At 34.5% G+C, this 22262-nt stretch overlaps 1 protein-coding gene across 1 annotated transcript in view; it reads left to right on the forward strand.

The window, feature by feature from the left end:
- GABRG1 (gamma-aminobutyric acid type A receptor subunit gamma1) overlaps window positions 1–22262 on the forward strand; it is a 73730-nt gene that overhangs the window by 27545 nt on the left and 23923 nt on the right. Inside the window, exons 3-5 of the mRNA XM_001496202.6 lie at window positions 2124–2191; window positions 20696–20916; window positions 21746–21828. Coding sequence (XP_001496252.1) covers window positions 2124–2191; window positions 20696–20916; window positions 21746–21828 — 372 coding nt within the window. The remainder of the gene's footprint in view (window positions 1–2123; window positions 2192–20695; window positions 20917–21745; window positions 21829–22262) is intronic.

A 22262-nucleotide genomic window follows, 5' to 3' on the forward strand; every position in this document is an offset into this window, starting at 1 on the left:
GCACTTAATTGCTTATAACTGGCAATAAATATACTTACAAATGGACTAATAAACTTATTGTCTTGTTATTAATTGGCTTTTATAAAAACCATTCTGTAAAAATAGCTATAGTTAGCCTAAGTATATAATATTTATTGGCTGCAATATATAGTTAGTCAAAAATAAATGGCAAAGGGCTAAAGCTACTCATTTCAGACGACAACAGCCTAAGTTAAATTACAAAACTTTCCATAAATCATATGATCTAATTTTATTTAAGGAATCTAATTGTTGGCTATCAGATTGAGTCACATTTTCATGTATTGTATGAGTCTAGAACCTATAGTTTGGCATACTAAAACTATTTCTAGCAAATCTCATTTATTTTTCTAGCTAAGATAATTTGTACACCATGTAATAAAAACTTTGCTTGAGGAAAAACAAACTATGTAAATGTTATTAATGTTTCCTTAAGTATGGTATTTTTATCGCAAAGAGTAAATATAAATATTGTTTTGAAATTATGTAGGCACTGTTTTTCAAAATGCCTCAAGTTTTCTAGCTTACTAGCCCTGGGGGCTCTGCCAGACTGGAGGTGCTAAGATGGGGAGACTTGGGACCAGATAGAGACTCAGACAGGCAGACTGGGCTGTGTGTTCCAGAAGCAGATGCATCCTGCCGGGCCAAGCATAGCGTCTGAATTGTAAAAGTGATAAATACTATGCCAGAAAGGGAAGTCAGGTAAAGTTTAGAAAGGAAAACTGAGTAAACATTACTAAAAACATGCTATTTTAGTAGAGAAACTTTTTATCTACAAGGTGGCTTTTCTGCTTTATCTCATTTGCATTATCTCTATATAAATCTCCATAAGAGATATGCCAGATTTTCTTCATGGAATGTTTTTCACCTTCTTGTCTACTTTGTAACCCTATACACACATTGCTCAGTAAGTATTTGCTGAATCAATAAATGAACCCTTTATGTCTCCTTTGGTGAGGGAGAGGGAATAAAAGAAACTGTGTGAAAATGTTTTTTATAGCAAACAAAAAGCATATGTCTATAACTTATCATTGTTATGGTGAATCTCATTATAGGAAGCCAGAAATACATGGCAAAAGTTGAAAGCCTAAATCATAATCAAATATGGCACTATTGTGAAGATTCATTAAACATATCATTTGATAAACATTTAAAAGGTTGGACCTGTGCTACACATTTTGATAAAATATAAAAACATTATATATACCATTTAAAAATAACTGGGAAATTACAGTTAAGAATAACTAAGAAATTGTAAATTTAAAGAATAACTGAAAAAACACAAATGATTATGTACAAAACACAATAGATGCAGTGTATAGTGACGTCTATATAATATACTCTGAGAATTAGATGAAAATACACCTTACACTGGAGTCAGTATAAACAACCTAAAGGAATATTGTTAACGAGGGAAGAAGGAGGTGTGAACAAATATTTATTAACCTCCTCATAAGAATCAGACCTGGAGTAGATGCTCTACATGCATTATGTTCTTTAATCATCATAACTATGCTTCAAGTTCCAGTGTGTTCTGGAATTGGCTTATACAGTCTCAAAATAGCCCCTTATTGTATATTGTCCCAACTCTGCATTCAAGGACTTTACAGTCAGATCTTTAAATCAGCCATTGTGGGAGTAATGACAGCATGGAAATCAGCAAAAGCTGCAAGGCAGGGCTGTTTTTCCTCTCTTTCCAAGAACAAGGTTGTTTACCAGCATACCACTGATATGCCTGAAGTAGGACTACATAATATTTAGGCTCTAAAATCTATCCAATCTGCAAATTCTACAACTATTGTGGAGCAAATTATCTAGTCATTTTTTATTGAATTAACTTTCTTAATTATAATGGATGATTTACATAATTTTAACATTTTTAGGTTATACACTGGAATGTTTTTAATTGAAAATGTATTGATTTATAAACTGAAAAAGGTTTTGTGTTTTTATAATGGGCTATATTTCTTGATTTTATAATGAGGAATGTTTTACGATTGAAGTGGTAAAATATTATTAGTTATACAGATTTGTTTAAAACTAAGATCTATTTAACACAACCTCTGATCAGATCTTTGACCATGCTTTGTGTTGGTATTTTGCAGTGAGGCCTACAGTAATTGAAACTGATGTTTATGTAAACAGCATTGGACCAGTTGATCCTATAAATATGGTGAGTAGTAAATATTAAAAATAGTTATCTTGCATAAAGTTCTAGAGTATACACCTCAGTAGTAGAATGAGTTTATGAGTAATTTCTGATAGCTAATTCTGAATGAGGTTAGGGTAACGTGCAGTTACTATGTGATGGGTGTTAGGATTGGAGCTAAAATATCCCCATATCTAAGAATGTGTAGCCTGTTACTGCAATGTGCTACGTGTGGTAGGAACTATGCTGGGGCATAAAAAATTATCACCAGATCCATCAAGGGTGGATCCCTGAAGGAATCTAGAAGGAGATAACCAGAAGGCCTGAAGGAAAAGTAGTCAGTCAGAGAAGAAAAGAGACTTACTGGCAGAGGAAGGAGTATGCATAGAGTCACAGACAGTGAAACAGCTTGATAAGATCAAGAAAACTTCCAGCAATTTGAAGACGCTGGAACATAAAGTACAAGGTAAGGAATTGAGGCTGAAAGGATGTTCAAGGGCATTATTAAGAATGGTCTTGTGAGCCATAATAGGAAACTTATGTATGAATTGTATCCCTTTGGATAAGAGAAATGATTGGAATCTTTTCTTTAGGGGAGTGTCATAGGCAGATTTATAGTTTTAATAAATCACTCTTACAATACTATAGTAGATGGATGTAAGGATCCGAGTCCAAGATTAGAGAGACCAGTTATGAGGTTGTTACATTAGTCTGGGCAAGAGATGTTGAAGGCCTTACCTAGTGCAGTAGCAATTGAACAGAAGAAGATAACAGCATGTTTAGGAAATATTAAATAGGTGAATTTTCCAAAATTTAATGATTCATTGGTTGTGCACAGTCTGACTCTGAGGTATACACATAAGGAGACTTTGTAGATGGTAGAGTCATTATTTGAGATAGGGAATATAGCCACACATGCCTCAAATGCTAATGGCACATTCAGGAGGAGCAGTCCAGAAATGATTTGGATTTTAAGTCTGCTGTTCAGGGATGAAGTTAGGACTGGATATAGATGCAAATTGAGAAGAAAAGAGGAACAAGCAGTATATAATATAGCTTAAAACTTCAAGAATACATGAAATGATCCAAGGGGAGATGCATATTAAGAAGAGCACAGATCTGAGGACCAGATGATATAATGAGACCAATGTATAAAATATATAGGTGGGAGAAAGAGAAGAGCAGAAAAGGGGCATACTCAGAAAAGTCAGAAGGGTAAGAGAAGAACCAGGAGAAGATGACGTTATATAACCTGAGAAATTAAAGAGGATGAAGAAGGAGGAACTAATCATCAATTTTCAAGGCACATGAGAATCCAATGAGAAATGGATTAAATTGGGCTCACTGGTGTTGCAATTAGGTGGTACTGGTTATCTCTGTTGTATGAAATTCAATGAAAGGTGAAGGTAGGAATGAAATAACAGATGAATTGTATGTCCCTCTAGCATCCTCAAAATTAGTCTCATGTCCAGCTTCTTGTCACAGAGCTCTGAAGACATACATGAGTTCTACAGGGATAGACATGCAGTCATGCACTGGTTTCAAGGTGATGGCGAGTAAGTGGGAATGCAGGTTAATGTTATGAACTACTATTTTGAGAAAATTGACTTAGAACACTATGAGATAAGAGTATCGTGGTAGAGAAGGGAGAGAGTGAGAGACAGTATAAGAGAAATATAGAAGGGAGAGAGAATATGAGAAAATGTCAAGGCAAGGTCATTTAGGATGGAAAATGATAAAGTGTGGTATTCATGATTTATCTTTTATACAATGAATAAATAATGTTTTATTACTATTTGGAGGACATAATTAACACCTCCAAGATAACCAATATACATTATTAAAATAGGTTAAAAATATTCTATCCCAAGCCCTAATAATCCCATTTCTGTGAGTCGAACTACTAGGTCCCATTCAATGGGCTCAATAATGTATTTCCATCTTCTTTGATTTTGTCATTTGTATTAGTCTTTCAGGCTGCCAGAACAGAGTACTGGAGACTGGATGGCTCAAACAACAAAAATTTATTTCTCTGAAGGCTAGAAGTCCAAATCAAGGTGTCAGCAAATTTGGTTTCTTCTTAGGCCTCTCTCCTCAGCTTGCAAATGGCTGCTTTCTCATTGTGTCCCCACATGGTCTTTCCTCTGTGCACATGCACCCCTGGTGCTCTTTGTGCATCCAAATTTTCTCTTCTTATAAGGACATCAGTCAGATTGGCTTAGGGCCCATCCTAAGGCCTCATTTTAGCTTAATCACTTCTTTAAAGGCCCCACCTCCAAATAGAGTCACCTTCTGTATTAGGGGTTAGGGCTTCAATATATGAATTTTAGGTGGACACAATTCAGCCTGTAACATCATCCAAAGATAATTCTCTAACACTTTGATGATTTTTTCCCTCACTTTATTTATTCATTATTACAACAATCAAATTGTCTCTTTATTATAGGTCTTAATTGACCTGCATAACCGTTATGTGCTTAACAATTGCCTGCTTATTCCTATTAGTATTATAGTCATGCTTAGTTTTTCTCTTACTCAATATAATGTTCACTTGAATGTCATTAACTTTCACAGCTACCTACCCTGACTAATGTACTGACAGCATTTTGGCCACACCATAAGGGACATCTCTGTCACCTTAATACAAATGAATATGAACTGGCTGTGGATAAGTTTAATTTGAGAGTCTGCAATTAAGAGTGAACTCTCAGGAGAAAGTTAGGACTGGAGCAAATATTTGTCAGGAATTAACTAAACCTCTGAGAAATGGGAAAAACACTTGTAAAGTAAAGAGAGAAGAAAAGAGGAACTAATTATCAGACCTTAGGGAACACATACATTTAAGGAACTGAAAGATGAAGCTGAGATAGTATAAGACAGCAAAGTTGGCAAGAAAATGAAGATAAAACAGTGGCAAAGAAAGCAACAGAAAAGAAAGTTTCAAAGAATTGTTTGGTATTACTTCTGCCCCAAACAAATTCCTATCAAACCTCTTGATTTTTGTAAAGGTAAAACATTCTATAGACCTGTGTGTATTGATTTAACGTTATGCAAATATGGGAGTTCCTAAAGTAGGGCATTACTAAAATGTTAATTTTCTCTTTGGGAGAATCTTACAATGTTCATGCTAATTAACCAGTGCTTAGAGAAGATAAGCCTGTTTGAGCATATGGAAGTCTACGTTTTCTTGAACTGTATATTTTTTGTTTGGAGCGTTTGTTTTCAATTTTAATGAATTCATGAAAGAAAAAAGTGTGGTCGTTAAAATAAAGACAAGTAGGTTTCAAGGCTGAATTAGTATTCCAGAAATGCTTTGACAAGAATGGCTACTGAGAGGCTTCTGTGATGATCTTCCTGTGTAAAACTTTCATGGTACTAAAGATTTAGTTTTCCCAGTGGGGCAAGTTACACACTTGTAACCTTAGACAGTGATCGTTTTTTAAAAAGCTAATTAAATGAAATTGCTGTTAAAACTGGTGATACTAAAACACGCATAAGGGAAAAAAACTATGAATACTTCACAGTGTTATTAAAAGAGAAGCACTGTCATACCAGGGATTAATAAGGAGCAGTTTACATAGAAGACTGTTTTAGCTAAACAATGCAGGGAAATTAGAATTCAGTTTTCATAAAATGAGCAAAATTGCTTTGAATGTGAACGTAATCAAGCAAGCAGACTTGAGTGTAATTAAACAAGCAAGAGGGTAGGTTTTATTCTCTCTTAACTACTCATGGAATTTAAGTTACTAGTAAGGAACAAAATTAATGTATTGGTTTAACAATTTTGTTTTTTTAAATTAGCCAAAATTGGATTTGGTGAAAAACGGTTGTTTCTTTTTAAGCTTGGCTACATAAAATAGTATCTCTGTAGATTACTGATAAAACCTAAAACAGTATCATTCTACAATAGGATATGTTTTTCTTTCTTCTTTTTTTCAGGTTAGATTAATGGCTTTAATCTCGGTGTCACTAACAAAAGATAGGATATTCAATAATTGCATGTTAAATGAATGAATAAATTAGTCAATAAATAGTTTCCATTTTAAGAATTTAAATTCAAAATGACACACTAATGAAGATTGAAAAAAAATGGTAACTTGGAGAGAGGCTGTTCAGCTATGTATGTATGCTCTAAAACTATCTAAATATAAATAGAACAAAAAATATAGAATCAGAACTGAAGACAGCAAGATGTTCATAGAGGTTATTAGGCTAGAATTAAAGTATTTTTTAACCTCTTAATTTTTCAGGTTTTGGGAAGATTATCTATTTCTCCTCTTTTGAGTAAATATCTCGTGATAATAAAACAGTAGCAGTTTACCCTCTGACTAACAAGTGCAATATTCAAGTGTTAGAGTGATTCTCTGAGTCAAATCAAAATCACTGAGAGCTCCAGGGAAGCCAAGATATTATGGGTATCTAACAGGAGCTAAAGCACAACAGAGTGAGTGCAAAAGCAGTTATAATTTAAAATTTGTACGTGGGTTTACTTATAGGGACTGGTAGACCATTATGTAGTCCAGGATTAAGAGATTAAGAGTCCAGTATGGGCACATTGAAAGTGTAGGACCAGAGAGAAAAACAACTAATGAAAGCTAGTCAAGAATAAGACCCCAGTTCAGGCGTGTAGAGCTCACTTTACAACCTTCTGACTGCCAAAGTGGCACATTCCACTGTCCTAGAATATGGCGCTGAAGCTGGATGCATTCTTCTTGTGGCTGGTGAAATTGCACTTGGTCTTGGTAATGGAGACAGGGCTGAGGAACAAGGGCGCCACTTATGAGGAAAACAACATAGAAAGGAGCCGAGGCACCAGCTGGGCTCTACTCCAAAGCAGCTACATGCTGGAGATGACTACAATGGGTGAGCAGTACACAAACAGAGTTAAGGAAACTTGGCAAAAGACAGAATGCTTTTTTTTCTGGCCAGTATAGAAATATTTAACAATTATGCCCCTTTCCAGGCTCCTTTTACCAGAAAAGGAAAATCCAACTGTTCCTATAAAAGAAAACAAAAAAAGAAATTCCTTAAACAAAAGTATAGGTAGAACTACGAAAGTCATAAAAGTTATTTATTCTTGAATAAATAAGCGTTGTCTCAGTAATCATGTTTTGTTCCACTCATTTAAGTGGAATGGCCAAGTTTTATATGTGTGAGGGTAATACTTAATCTGTTTGAAAATGGTAAGAACTGACTTTTAAATTTTTTTTGCTTTATCTTGTTTCGTCAGACTCGTTTTTGATAATAAGCTTCCCAGACACATAACCTGTGTTTAAACATTCTAAATATATTGAAAAAGTGGATGCTCGTAGAGAAATTTTCCTCCATGAATTTCTTTCACTGTAAGGAGCATATTTTATTTAGCATAGTTCATACAGTTGGTGCTAATCTTCATAGGTTTTTCTCTCTCGTTCTCTTTTTCTCTGCCTTTCTCCCTCTCTCTCTCTCTCTCTCACTTTTTCTCTTTTATTCCTCTCCTTCCCTCTCTTTTTTGATCCTGCTGCTTCTAGATTTAAGGAAATATAGCGTTAAGGAGAGCTTCTACATATCAGATAAACCCTGTTTATTCCTTTTTACTGTATTAGCAGGAACAGTTACTCCTTACCAGCTGCATTACGTTGAGGAATTATGAAACAGTGAAAGCATGGAAACAAGATATTTTTCTCCTGTCTAGCTAATTGACCTGCATATGCTAATGGAGGGGAAGAGAAAGGGTTTTAGTCTTGGATGTGATGAATTAAAATACTTGAAGAAATGCATTTATATTTAAAAAGTTTAAGTTTATGTCCTTGGTTTGTACAATATTTTAAAGCTTATTACTATAGTTTTAAATTTTTTCCTTTTGAGTATTACGTTAACTTTTTTTTACCACTAGGTACTCTAAAATCTATTTCCTTTCACTGGCTTTATTTTAAAACGGTATAAAATTTAGGTATGTTTTGATTCAACACTAACAGAGATAAAATGAAAAATTATAAATGAGTGAGTGTTATTTTCATCTCTATGCTTCTTTCATCCAGTATGCTCATTTGCCCCATAAATAGGACATTAAAGCTTTTAGAGCTAAGAAATTAAGTTAACCTATGAATCTCCAAAATTTATCAAAATCATGTTATTATTTCTTGAGGCACACAAATGCATTTTTATTTATTTAGTGGTTTTTTTGGTCTTATATGTATTTACTACCTATATTGTGATGGTGCATTGCCTACTAAGTTAGAAAAGATATGGCCTCCTTTCTTCAGAGAAATATAAAACCTAGTGGGAAGGATAGCTAAAAAATGCAAATTAGATTGGTACAGAAGGGCAAGTTCCAGGAAAAATGCTGTGCATAAACCCATACATATTTTAAGTTGAAAAAGGTGACCCTATGATATTTTTAAAAAATATTTCATAAAAATAGTTTTCTTCTTTATTGTGAAAGAAATACATATTCAATATGGGAAAATTAGAAATTCAATGTAGGCAAAACAAAAAAATTGAAATATTATAGATTATCATTATCCAATGGTCACCATTGCTTTTACCATTTTAATAACTTTATGTGTATAGTTTTCCCAAATGCTATAATGTTACACATATTCTATTATAAAACTGTGTCTTTCCTCTGATTATATCATGGCTATTATTGCACTTTATCTTTTGAAAAATATCATTAAATGTTGTGTAATACTTAGGGGATGTATCTGTACCACATGCACTTAATAATTCATTATTTTAACATTTGGGATGTTTCCAATTTGTTGTAATTAAGACTAATGTCATCAAAATCCTTTTGGCCACCCATAATTATTTCCTTAGGATATGGGTACAAACACCTCTGATACCTCCCATACCTCTTGGTCAGACTTTGGAGGTGTCTCTTTAGAATTCTTTTCTAATGATATGCCTCAAGATAGAGAGTCCCAGTTAGTTACAATCTTGAGTCCTTTATGGATTAGTAGATGTAGAATGTCGCAGAATGGGCCTTTCTTGCTTGACAAAAGGAGGGCCTAGATCGTGTCAGCTCATGACTTTCAAACGTGTGATTAAAAGCTGGTTTTAGCCTTGCTTCTACCTAGCTGCTCCACGCCACTATTTCATTCGTCAGATGTTATGGTTGATTCAAACCTACATCATAATTTCTCATTTTCTACTTCTTTGATTAAAATTGAATTATTTGGATTATATAGTACTTACCAAGGGCTTTCAATTCTGAACTCAAAGTTATTAGGCAATCATTTTGATTTTTTTATTTCTTAATATAAAATTGATTTATAGGAGGATATTGACAAGTATTAATGCTTTGCTAATAATGTAAAAACACAGCAAAACAATAAATATCTAAGGAAAAGCAATTTAGCACATACGGTGGTACTTTAACACAGCCTAACATAACTTCAGAGGGTTAATATTTCACCATTTTAGAAGATTACAGTGTAAAATAGTGTAGAGGTAGATATATTAGCTGAATGTTAAAAGCCAAATTTTCCTTAAATACACATACACACACACACATATACACACAGTCTCATATAGTGTTTAATACATAGAGCTTGTATTTAGAGAGATGGCATCCTACGTTGTTCAGTTTGAGGAATATTGGACAAATCCTCCCATCTGTAGATGTTAACTCCCAAACTTGTTCAAATGCCCTAAAATTCTGCATTGCTCCAGGACAATCTGATTCAGTAATCAGATGGATACTTGGAATCAGAATTTTGAAAATGCTGTTCAGGGATTTCTAGCCAACTATGTTTGGCAGCCACCAGCTTAAGCCATTTTCAACCCTCAATTTGGCAGGAATACGGTGGGATTAAATGAAAGTAACAAAGAAACCTATAGATCGGGAGTAGTTTTATGAGGAAGGGTCCTCGGAAGATACCATGTCCATCTCAGGCTTTACCCTTATTCATGTTTAGAACGTTTTTTAAAAAGTTAATTTCTAACATTTTATAACATTCTCGTGATCAATAATGTTCTTATGATCACTGAACCTTAGAGCTGGGAAAGATCAAAATGGTGATTTTGCCTAGTGTTCTCATTTTTCCAGTGAGATAGAGTAAGTGACTTGGTCAGCATTATATTTTAGTAAGTCAAAGAATTGGAGCTATGACATGATTTTCTGACTCCATCCAACCAGTGTTCTTTATGCTATATCGTAACTTCTCACTACAACACAAACTTTTGATGTATCAGTACTAGCTTTGTTGATTTTCTGAAAAGTATTTAAAGTTATATATATATAATTAAAAGGCAATGCTCAATCTCTTATTCACTGTGTTATTTTTATATTTTTTTAGCGCAAAGGCCTTAAATGCTGTACTAAAGTTTTAGATCTTAGATTGGCAATGGATTTGAACTAACATCAGTTGCTCTGCAGTTTAATTAAAATGTGAAGGAGAGAAAGTTTGTTTAAATGTCTTGACTTTTGACATTTTGCTATAATGAAACTTGTGCCAAATTTCTGTATTGAAAATTGTGCAAATTATGTGATAAGCCTTAGATTTTCTGCTAAGAGCCCTCAGCTCTGTGATATGCACAATTGGATCCAAACTACTGAGATAAACACTGGAAGCCAATGCTTCCAATAGCAGTCCAAACAATGCCATCCTAGCAGCATGCTGACAGTGTCAGAAAATTCTTCATTTTCTGCATTAAGAATATGGACAGTGGCAAGAATCCATGAAGTGGTAATAATATAAACAATTTGAAACATGAGTCATTCAGACTCCTTCTAAATATGCCATTCCCAAATATAGAGTTCTGTCTTGCTTAGATAGGAAGCCTAATTCGGACAGCAAGAACTATTTTTTCAGCTTTATTGAGGTATAATTGAAAGTGAAAATTGTATATAATTAAGGTGTTGATGTTTTGATATAAGTACACCTTGTGAAATGGATACCATAATCAAGCTAATTAACATCCATTACCTTACATAGTTACCTTTTCTTTTTTTCATGAAAGCATTTGAGATCTATCCTTTTAGCAAATTTCAAATATAATAATATTGAGGAATATACTTTTAAAACAGTGTAATTATAGATGCAAAAACATTTGTCAACTTACTTAGATCATAGAGCAAATAATCTAGCTATCTTGCACTGAACCAATCTATGGCAAATGTTGTTCACATGGATGGAAAACACAATGCCTTATTGGTGATGGGGCTTCTCTAGGAAGAAGACTTCTCACCTGAATATCAAACAGCCATCGCAGAGAGTTCCTTAACATGCTTTCAATGGTAACCATGCAGATTACTTCTTTCCAGATGTCATGCTGGATATTTACAGGCTTCCCATTAGAATGTTACCCTCTCTTCCGTGTTTCAGAGGTAGCAGTGTTTGATCTATCGTTGTACAACTCTTTAGTTTAGGTCACACACCTGTAACTATGAACTTAGCCATGAAGTTATGAGATTTTGGCCTAATTCTTACAGATTAATTCAAATGCACTATGGACACCAGGGATTAAAATTTATTGATAACACCTTACCAATTTATACTATAAACAACTATTTATTGGGTGTCTTTTATATGCCAGAGAGTGTTTTTAAGAGCTGAGGTTACAGAATTGAATAATCAAATATGTTTTGCCCTCGTGGAGCTTGGATTATAGTTGAGAGGCACTGTAAAATAAATAAATATATGACATATCAAGTGGTGATGAGTGCAATAGAGAGAAGTGAAGCAGAGTACTTGATAGGAAGTGTCAGGATGGTAGTGGGGTTTTACCGTATATATTGGTCAAGGGAAGTATCACTCCATAGGTGAGATTTAAACAGAAATCTAACAGGAGTGAAGGAGCAAGTCATGCAGCTATCCAGAGGAAGAGTGCCAGCTAGAGGGAATAGCAGGAGCAAAGGTTCTGAGAGAAAAACGTTCATGGAACAGCAAGGAGACCAGTAGGTCTTGTAGTAGAATTAACAGGGATTAAAAGAGATAGGAGAAGTTGGTGTAGTTAGGGTTCAGATCTTCTGGAGTCTTAAAGACATTGAAAGGACATTGATTTTTGTCTGAGTGAATATGCGAATGTGATAGAAAAATGTTGACCAGAGGAGAGGTATGATGTGACTTATGTTTTCAATGTGACAACTCTTTTTGAATGAAGAACAAACTATAAGAGGCCAATTGTAGAAGCAGGGAGACTAGTTATAAGAATATTGCAATGATCAAGGGAAAAGTTGATGATGGTGAAACTGGTGAGAAGTTATCAGATTCTGGAATAATTTGAAAATGGTGATTTGATGCCAGGATATTCTGAAAGACCAGATGTGGAGTATTAGAGAAAAAGAATCAAGAATGATTCCAAGATTTTTTGACTTGAAAACTTGGAGGATGGAGTTGTTCATTTAATGAGATGGATAAGTGAGTTAGAGATTTCTTTTTTTTTTTTTTGGAGGATGATGACGATCAAGACTTCCGTTTTAGAATGTTAAGGTTGAGGTATCCATTAGCTGTCCTACTGAAGACATTAAGGAGGCAATCAGACATACATGTTGGGATTTCAGCAGGGGGATTTGCAGTTGAGATACAGATTTTGCATTCTTCTGGCTACTTAAAGTAGATGATCTTCAGATGATACTTAAAGTCATGAAACTGGATTAGATTCTTTTGAGTGAAGAGAAAGGGACTGAGCATTATTAAACTCTGGGGCATTTCATTGCTTAGACATAGGAAAGATACAGAGAAACTAGCAAAGGAGACTGAGAATGAGTGACCATTGAAGCAGGAGAAAAACAAGACTCAGTGGTGTCCCAAGATCTGAATAGACCAAATGTTTCCTGAAATGGAAACTAATTAACTGATTCACGTTCTGCTAATGGACTAATAATATGATATTTAGAATAGACTAATTTTCCAGAAGCTAGAGAATTTTTATTACTTAGAGTCTTGGTATTGGAAGGGGCTGTCCCTATATATGAAGAAATTGCTTCACAAATAAAAGTCTATCTGGAAAATGTTTATCTCTTCCAGAGGAGGCATTGCATGATTATGCCTTATAATCTCTGTAAAATGGAGCATTTGCAAAGGCCCCATTGCCCCATTTTAAAACAATAAGAAGGTTTTCTTTCATTATTGTGATCATAATATTATAGAATACTTAACTATGTGTCAATCATTGTTTTACGTAATTTACATTAAATATTAACAAGAACCTTAATCACTAGATACTATATCATCCCCAGATACATGAAGAAGAAATTGGGTCATAAAGAGCTAAGAAATTTGCTGAAGGTCAGATGAAAATTGTTATATTCAGAATTTCAAACCCAAGAAGTCCGCCCCAAAGTAGCTTCCACCGCCAGACACTGCACTAAGCTGTACCCACTAAAGTGCACTCTGACCTCCAGGGCTCAGAATAGTCCAGTTGTCCACGTTGAAAAGAAGTTGTGTTTCTCTTGACTGTATGTCAGATTCCTCGGTTGGCTCACTGCTTTTTCTTCAGCAGTTTCTGTTTCTGTCTTTGTGCTTGATGCAGTGCTGTAGTGATTCTGGAAGTTCTTTCGTCTGCCTTCTGGATTGTCGTCGTTTCAGTTCATCCCCCCATGTGGCAGATGCTGAGCATTCCGTGTGCACATCTGTTTCTCTTTCATAGCCGTTTCAGGACTACAGGGGGGCAGTAAAAATCATTTTGATGTCCTTGCATTGGGAAAGTTCCTATAGTTTGTTCAAGGAGTTGCCCTGCCATGTGATATGTGGTATCCCATTGGGCATGATTTTGGTGAAACTTCTCAAGATACATAATTGTGGAAAGTTAAATTCACAAATTTATAAATGTTTAGAGGACCTTGTTTACAATTTTAGGATCTGAAGTAAGGGATTTCTCATGGTAGACTGGTAGAAAAAGATGTTGACATGCCCAGGACCTTTCTTATCCTAACAACGGATGTCCTGGAGGAGGACAATTCACGTCTTTTATTCTCCCGTGAGTGGTACAGGGAATAAGCAATATTATATGTTTGATCTCATGCAGTAATCGTAACACAGGTACTATTTTGGAATTACTTTGCAAATAATCATCTGGCTTTTTTAGGAGTCCTTCAGCTGAAAAATAGAATTCCAAATTTCATTACCTTTATGCAATATCAAAACTGAATCTAAGAACTTCCTAATATGGGCATTCTGCAGGGAAAAAATGATCATCTGTATTTTCTGGCAGATATTTCGTGTTTGGCAGGACCAATAAATGCTTCCCTCATTTTTGTCCATCTGCCCGTACTCTGAATCCACTGACAAATAAGCATAGAAGATAGGTAAAATAAACAAACAAGAAAAAATAAACAAACGAGAGATAAACTAGGAGGTAAAGTAAGAGATAAAATAGACAAAGAAAAAAATAAACCTTCCTTAGTAGTAATTAAACTGGGGCATAGAATAGAGCTAGGGTGTGAGAACCGAATGGTTTGTCAGCACTCTCATGCACCTATCTGACTCCAACCCTCAGTTGAGACTTTGTGAGCATTCATTCAGATAAAGTTCAGAGAAAAAAAGAGAAAAGAACTTACTGATTAAGGATTTTTAATATATTATATTCACCCAATTGAGAAATATGGAACAAACTTCTCCGAGAGGTAAAGTGAGTAAGAGATGGGACAAAATTAAAAGAGAGTTTATTTACACAGGAAACATGAGCTGGGGAATACATTTTTTCCTATCACAACAAGTATTCATTTTAACTTGTCTAGCAGAGAAACACATGCATAATTTTTGTTAAGGCTTTCTGAATCCATGAATGGCCATTCCTACTATTATAGTCCTGCAATCGTTGATTTTATGTGTCACCTTGCTGGGCTATGGTACCCAGATAGATGTCAAACACCAGTCTAGATGTTGCTGTAAAGCCATTTTTAAAGATGTGATTAACATTTAAGTCAGAGTGTGAGTAAATCAGATTATCCTCTGTAATGTTGGTGGGCCTCATTCAATCAGATGAAATCTAAGCGAAAAACCTGAGTCCCTTGCGGAAGAAGGGATTCTGCCTACAGACTGCCTTTTGCCTGAGGACTGAGACATCAACTCTTCCTGATTCTTCAGCCTGCCAGCCTGCCCTACAAATTTTTGACTTGCCAATACCCACAGTAACATGAGTCAATACCTTAAAATAAATCTATCTGTCCTATCGATCTACCTACCTCCCTATCCACCCATCCATCCATCCATTCATCCTATTAATTCTGTTTCTCTGGAAAATCCTGCCTAATACAGGCTTATAAGGGTTGCTCCCACCCCAGATCTCAGGATACCTATTATATATACCTGGAAGCTAACCCTATCTTCTCTATTGTATTATAAACTCTTTAAGGACTGGGAGTTCATTATTTTTTCTTTGTATCCTTTGTAGAAGTTAGCTATGTGTGATTATATTAAGTGTGATGTTTTACTCTTTGAAAATGTATATAGAATATTATTGAATATTTATCTGGTAGGAAATGTATGATTCAGCATGATGCACAAATTTGGCAAATGAAACATTAGGACTTTCAGTTCATAATGCTCAGTCCAGCAGTACATGGGGACAGGGCTGTGTCTAGGATGCAGAGTCGATTATTGGAAACTGGTAATTTTAGATAATAATTGTCAAAAACTCTTCCAGATGTAGAATATCTTGTGGACTTGAGGAATGCACATTCCTTGATGTACAAAAAATGCACTACTTTTTTCATTGTATATGGCTTATTTTCTTTTTTTCCCATTATGCTCTACATTTTACTACCTCTTTATTTTCCCCTCACATTTATTAATCAGCCTCTGTATGTATTTAAATGTTCATATATCCTTCAAGGTTCAGGTTAAATACAACTTGTATCATGAAGTCTTTCTTAATTTCCTCTAGCTGAAAATAATCTCTGTTGTTTCCGTTTCTCTTTAACTTTACTTCTCCTAAGTTTTAAAATTTCCAATTTTTATGTATATATTCATAATAGGAAGGCTCCATCTTCATCTTTGTAAATCCAGAACAACATAGAAGTAACTCAAATGCTGAAAAATATTTGTCAAAAAATTAACTGATTAGGGGGCCAGCCCCATGGCCGAATGGTTAAGTTCCTTCGCTCTGCTTCAGCGGTCCAGGGTTTCGCCTGTTCGGATCCTGGGCGCTGAGATGGCACCACTCACTCAGGCCACACTGAGGAGGCGTCCCACATACCACAACTAGAAGGACCCACAACTAAAATATACAACTATATACTAGGGGGATTTGAGGAGAAAAAGCAGGGGAAAAAAAAAAGATTGGCATCAGTTGTTAGCTCAGGGGCCAATCTTTAAAAAAAAAATAAAGCTAACTGATGAATTCATATGCTGCTATGTGCCTCTGGCAATCTACATTTAGACACATAAAAATAGATCCTAAAGGGTTGGTAACTGAATCCAGGATTCATGTCTACTTTTTAAATATCTCTCAATGTATTGCTGGATGACTTCCATGATTTAAGTAGCTAGTATAACCTCTCTGTTCCTTATTTCTTTTTCCATTTGAAACAAAAGAAACATCAAGTTTTCTATTTACCTGATTGTGACCGTATCAAGAAGTTGGTGCTTTTACAATAATTGAACTGATACCTATGGACTTTTACCACTAAAGCTGTTTGTGCTGTGGACTAGCTACACTTGTAACTTTACGTGGCTATAGCCTTAGTATCTGATTTACTGCTAACCATTATTTGGCCCACCATACTGTTTTGACCATGTGAATAGACGGTTTAGGGAGAGATTAATGTCAAGATGGAAAGACCAGATCAGGACCAACCAAATCTCATGATGAAATTATGCACCTACATTAATTACCTGGGCAGGTCTGCATTTTGTGTGAAGTTTCTTCCATTACTAGAAAGACAATAATAGTGAATTAACTAGTATTCTTTAAGTGTGAAACAAAGTACATAATTCAAAGGTGACGGTGTGCTATGAAGACTACACTACACACACTTTCATCAATTATGGATCGATTTGATTGAGTTCGAAATAGAGATGGCTCCCTTCACCTTTATTGACTAACACTGTTTCTCAGCTAACTTGCAAGGAGACAAAGTAAATCTTTTAATGTACATTGGATCTCACATGTTAAATGCACTATTTCCTGTCTCAGTGTATTTATCCTAGAAGCTACTGTATTTGTGCTTAGTGAATGAAAGTTCCTTTTCATGTTTCTTTTCCTTATTTATTATGCAGATAATTATAACCTCTAAAGAGGAACATGAAGTACAAGAACACAGTTTGATCATTTTCTGGAAATTACACTAACACAAATGAGTAAATGAAATTGGATTTTTCAATTGCATAGAAAATGGCACAAACTTTAATGACCTTCTTATCTGAGTGAGGCACTTATTAAGGATTAGCAGTTTAAAAGAGCTTGAAAGTATTAGCCTCTGCAAAGGCTTTGGGAAGGGTAGATTATCAAGACATTTGCTCTGTATCTTTTTCTTCTCAATCCTAGATTGAGGGAATAATTGTGAGTAGGAAAATTTTCATATTTCCCCCAGACTCTCCGCTTGGGAGAGTTTGACTCTTGGAAGTTGTAACTCTTCCAACAGAGATAGCACTTTTATAAACAGATTTTCTTAGGAAGATCCTGTCAGCTGCTAAGCAGGATTCACAACTACTTGCTAAATCCCACCCCTAGACAATTAGTTCTCAAGTGCCAACTGTAATGCCCTGTTAGTTAGAATACCGCAGCCAAGTTTACCTACCAGGCAGCATGAGGTTCCCTCTACCAACTGGGGATGGATCTTTGCCAAGCCACAATCCTGGCAGTTATGTTAGCCTCTCCCTTGATCTTAACCAGTTTGAGTCCATATAAAAGTACAGCATAATTCTGGCACATAATATTGATTAAATATTCTTTCTTGGATCTACCGTAAAATGAGTGTAAGCCTTCTTTCTATTTGTATTTAGTGTTACAACCAGAAACTATGTTATTAAGACAGGTTACACTGTTCGACTTTGAATGGTTAATCATTTGTGGCTGTTGAAGAGGCTGCTTGGATAAATCATAATTTAGTCCAAAGAAAAAACATCTGGCCTGAGAAGCAGGAGGTCAGAATAAGAATTAAAGATGACTGTTGTGAAGCTGTCCAAGAATTTCCACAAGGTTCAGGGAGCAGGTACACCAGGGATATTGGCAGGACCCATTGACCCACTGAAAATGCATGCCCATTTTTGTACCACTCTGTTAGCATTACCTAATAAGATAGTTAAGTGTCTACAGAATAAATGTGCTTCATTATTATGTATTATGAGACGTCTTTTGCATTAGAACTCAGCTTGAATTGCAAACGGTACATCAGCAAGGTTGTGGCTGTGGAATGTATAAAGCTTACATGGTTGCAAAAGCACTGTCAGTGTATATTCTGCAGCACAGTTTGGTTCTGCGTCATTCTATCGTAGTTTGGAAAAAGCTAAATTTTAATTTTCTCCCTCTCTAAGTTATTTGGGCAACACCATGGCAAATAAGACTATGAGAAAAAGGGGTCATGATACAAGTGATTTTGTGCACAAGGACTTCATTTCTTCACATCTATGCAAAACAATGACTGACACCCAGTAGATGCTAAATATATGGATAGATGATTGAATGATCACATATGACACATTACATGGACAAATTATCCATAATAATTTATCTATATATCTTAATTCTTTTATGGAGCATAATGTTTTGGCCCCTGTTGGATTTTAAATAATTTTATTAATATGTATGTACCTTTCCCAAATTGCAACACTGTTCATCTAAAATAGATGAAATGATGGTGTTTAAGTGTACAAACTTGTAATGAATAGTAAATAAGCAGTAGTTATCTAATGCACAGTATAATGACTATAGACTACCATATTGTACCATAATTAGGTAATGTGATAAATATCACTACAATAGCAATCATATTACAATATATAAATATATCAAAATAACATGCTGTACACCTTACATTCACACAATGTTACATGTCAAATTTATTCAATAAAAAACCCCACCGAAATAGATAAAATGAGGTTTCCCTCTCAATTTACTTTATGTATTCTAGTCAAGTAAATTATAATTATGAATACTCTGTCTGGAAACCAGAATTTGATCCAACTTTTCTATTAACATGTTGACTCCTAGTCTATTTACTTATTATTGTCCCCATCATTTTTTTCAAATCTTCGTTCATTACTTAAACTCCCAATTACACTTCCATTTCTTATATTAAATATTTCTCTCAGGTAAATTGGCCAATTGCTAGCATTACCTCAAGAGTGAGCAACCAATCTCTCTCACCACAAGTAATTCATGTAATACCTCATAGTTTTCAATTTACTCTGTTCTTCCTCTTTTAATAGTGCGGTTATACAGGCATATACATATAACCACTTTCTTTCCTCAATTGCATTGATTATTACTACATTGTTATTCATTAATTTTATTAAATAAATTTTAATGTTTACAATGTGGCAGGCATTTTGTCAGGAGACAAAGGTAGGTAACAGCTAATTCCCTACTCCTGAGAGTTCTCTCGTACCACGCAATTTCCTGTTTTCCATCACTTGCTGATTGTGCACAGAGCCTTTGCTCTAATCTTGGCATCTGTCAGGCCCCGTTATGACCACCATTATATGCGATTGTTATGGATGGGCATTTGGCATTCAACCTGCAGTGTCTCCATTTCCATATCATCTGCTTATTAGCTCTGTGATGTGCGGAGAATTATTTTACCTCTCTATTACTTAATAAATGTTACTTTAAAATAAAGATTATACAGGCTGGCGCTGTGGCATAGTGGTTAAGTTTGGTGTGCTCTGCTTTGGTGGCCCAGGTTCATGGATTTGGATCCTGGACATGGACCTACATCAATCGTCAGCCACGCCGTGGTGGTGACGCACATATGAAGTTGAGGAAGATTGGTGCAGATGTTAGCTCAGGGCTAATATCCCTCAGTAAAAAATAAAAAAGTAAAATAAAGATTATAGTAGTACCTATTTCACAGTGCTGTAGTAAGGATTTAATGACATGATACAGGCAAAGCTCAACATAGTACTTGGCATATTTTAAATGCTCAGTAGGGTTTCTTGTGTGTGGTTGCTTTCAAACATTTGAAAACAGTGAATCTAAATAATAATAATTGATTTTTTTGGATAAAGGACAGTGTAAGGGCTTTTAGATAATTTGGTGAGTATTTGCATCTTGATTTTGTACTTATTTCTGATTTTTGTGACTAAAGCACCATGTAAATATTATAAAAGTTAATATAGTCATTAACATTAAGAATATTTGCTTTTAATGAATATATCCTACATATTATAAAATCTTGAATAAAATTTACAAAAAAATTTACAGCCACATTTGGCAGCAGTAATGACTAGAAATCTTGGATTTTATTTTACATGACTCATGTAAACAATTAAAAAGAAAACTTAGGATAATGGCATGCTTTTTTTACTACAAGAAAACTAAGTTTAAGTGCTATTTACTTACAGAAACTTTGTAATATAAACGCTCAAATGTCTGAAGAAAATGTCTAAGATAGTGGCTTTACTATTATAAGTTGTTACTCTTATTTTTATTTTTTAGGAATACACAATAGATATAATTTTTGCCCAAACCTGGTTTGACAGTCGTTTAAAATTCAATAGTACCATGAAAGTGCTTATGCTAAACAGTAATATGGTTGGAAAAATTTGGATTCCTGACACTTTCTTCAGAAACTCAAGAAAATCTGATGCTCATTGGATAACAACTCCTAATCGTCTTCTTCGAATTTGGAATGATGGCCGAGTTCTATATACTCTAAGGTAATACTGTTTTTTAAAAAAAGATGTAGTTGCTCTAATTTATTTTCATTACTAATATGTGATTACCTCATAAATTTCCCTCTTTCAAAGTTGCAAAGTAAGAAATACGGAGCTCCTTTCATACCTAAACTCTAAAGTGGTAGAATATTTTAAAAACATTTGTTTAAGCTCAGATTACTAGTATGTGAAAAGGACTAAAAGCAAAGAGAAAAAAAACCCCTTGATTTCCCTCCTTTGAAGCAGAAGAGGTAGTAGCATGAACATTATGGTTTCAATTGATAGTGCAAATGATTGACGGAGATTTTCTCTAGGAGCCCATCCTGCCATAACATTTAAAACACTTTGTTTTTCAATGATGTAAAACATCCTAGGAAAGGATTAAATGAAGGTTGATGTATAAGATTCAAGTTTATTTAATTCATTCTCTTGAACGTATCTGCTTATTAAGAATCATCCTTAGAAAAATTTTTATGATAAAGAGAAAAGATCACCATACTTAACCATGTACACTCTGTTAATCTGTGTGTGTGTACACATGTGATTGTTGAGATCCCAAAGGATGAATTTTTAACTGTAAACGCAGAGATCATACTGAAATGTGTGATCTCTACATAAGATGCCTACAGAGGCATCTTAGTTGGCCGGAAAGGAAAATGTTAGAATGTTTTACTCATTTATGAATGTTATGATATTACCACTTAAGACTTTGAGACTTATTATTATTTCTTAGTACATTGCAGGTCAAAATCATGTTTAAAAATTAGACAAAACATTTTTAATGTTTGAAATTACTTCTTGTTATTTAATATTTATTTTTCCATCTAAATAGATTGACAATTAATGCAGAATGTTACCTTCAGCTTCATAACTTTCCTATGGACGAACATTCCTGTCCACTGGAATTTTCAAGCTGTAAGTGACAAAATGCTTAATAATTTCATAGAATTTTAGCCTCTGACACTGTTTATTTAAAAATGTAAAATGAAATGAGATAGAAGATTTATACAATTTTCAGAAGTGTGGATTATGTTCAACTCTCTTAGAAAAAATACTTGCTTTTAAATTAAAAAGTGACAATAAATGCATAGTGAATGTATATATTTTATTATATCATTCTTTACTAATCTTAGATTATCCAAGTGCCCTTTTCCTATTTTGATTAAATAAAGTACTTTGAAAATAAATTGTGTTCAAATGTTTTCATATGCCATGAATGAGTTTATTCAAAGTTTATTCATCTTCCTGGAGGCAAGATTTAACTTTATTTCATTGGATTTTAAAATATAATTTATAAGTTGGTTTGGTGAAGAGTATTTACTATGTTAATAGCAAATATTAGAGAAGAC

The sequence above is a fragment of the Equus caballus genome, chromosome 3 (genome assembly GCF_041296265.1).
Source record: "Equus caballus isolate H_3958 breed thoroughbred chromosome 3, TB-T2T, whole genome shotgun sequence".
NCBI lineage: Eukaryota > Metazoa > Chordata > Mammalia > Perissodactyla > Equidae > Equus > Equus caballus.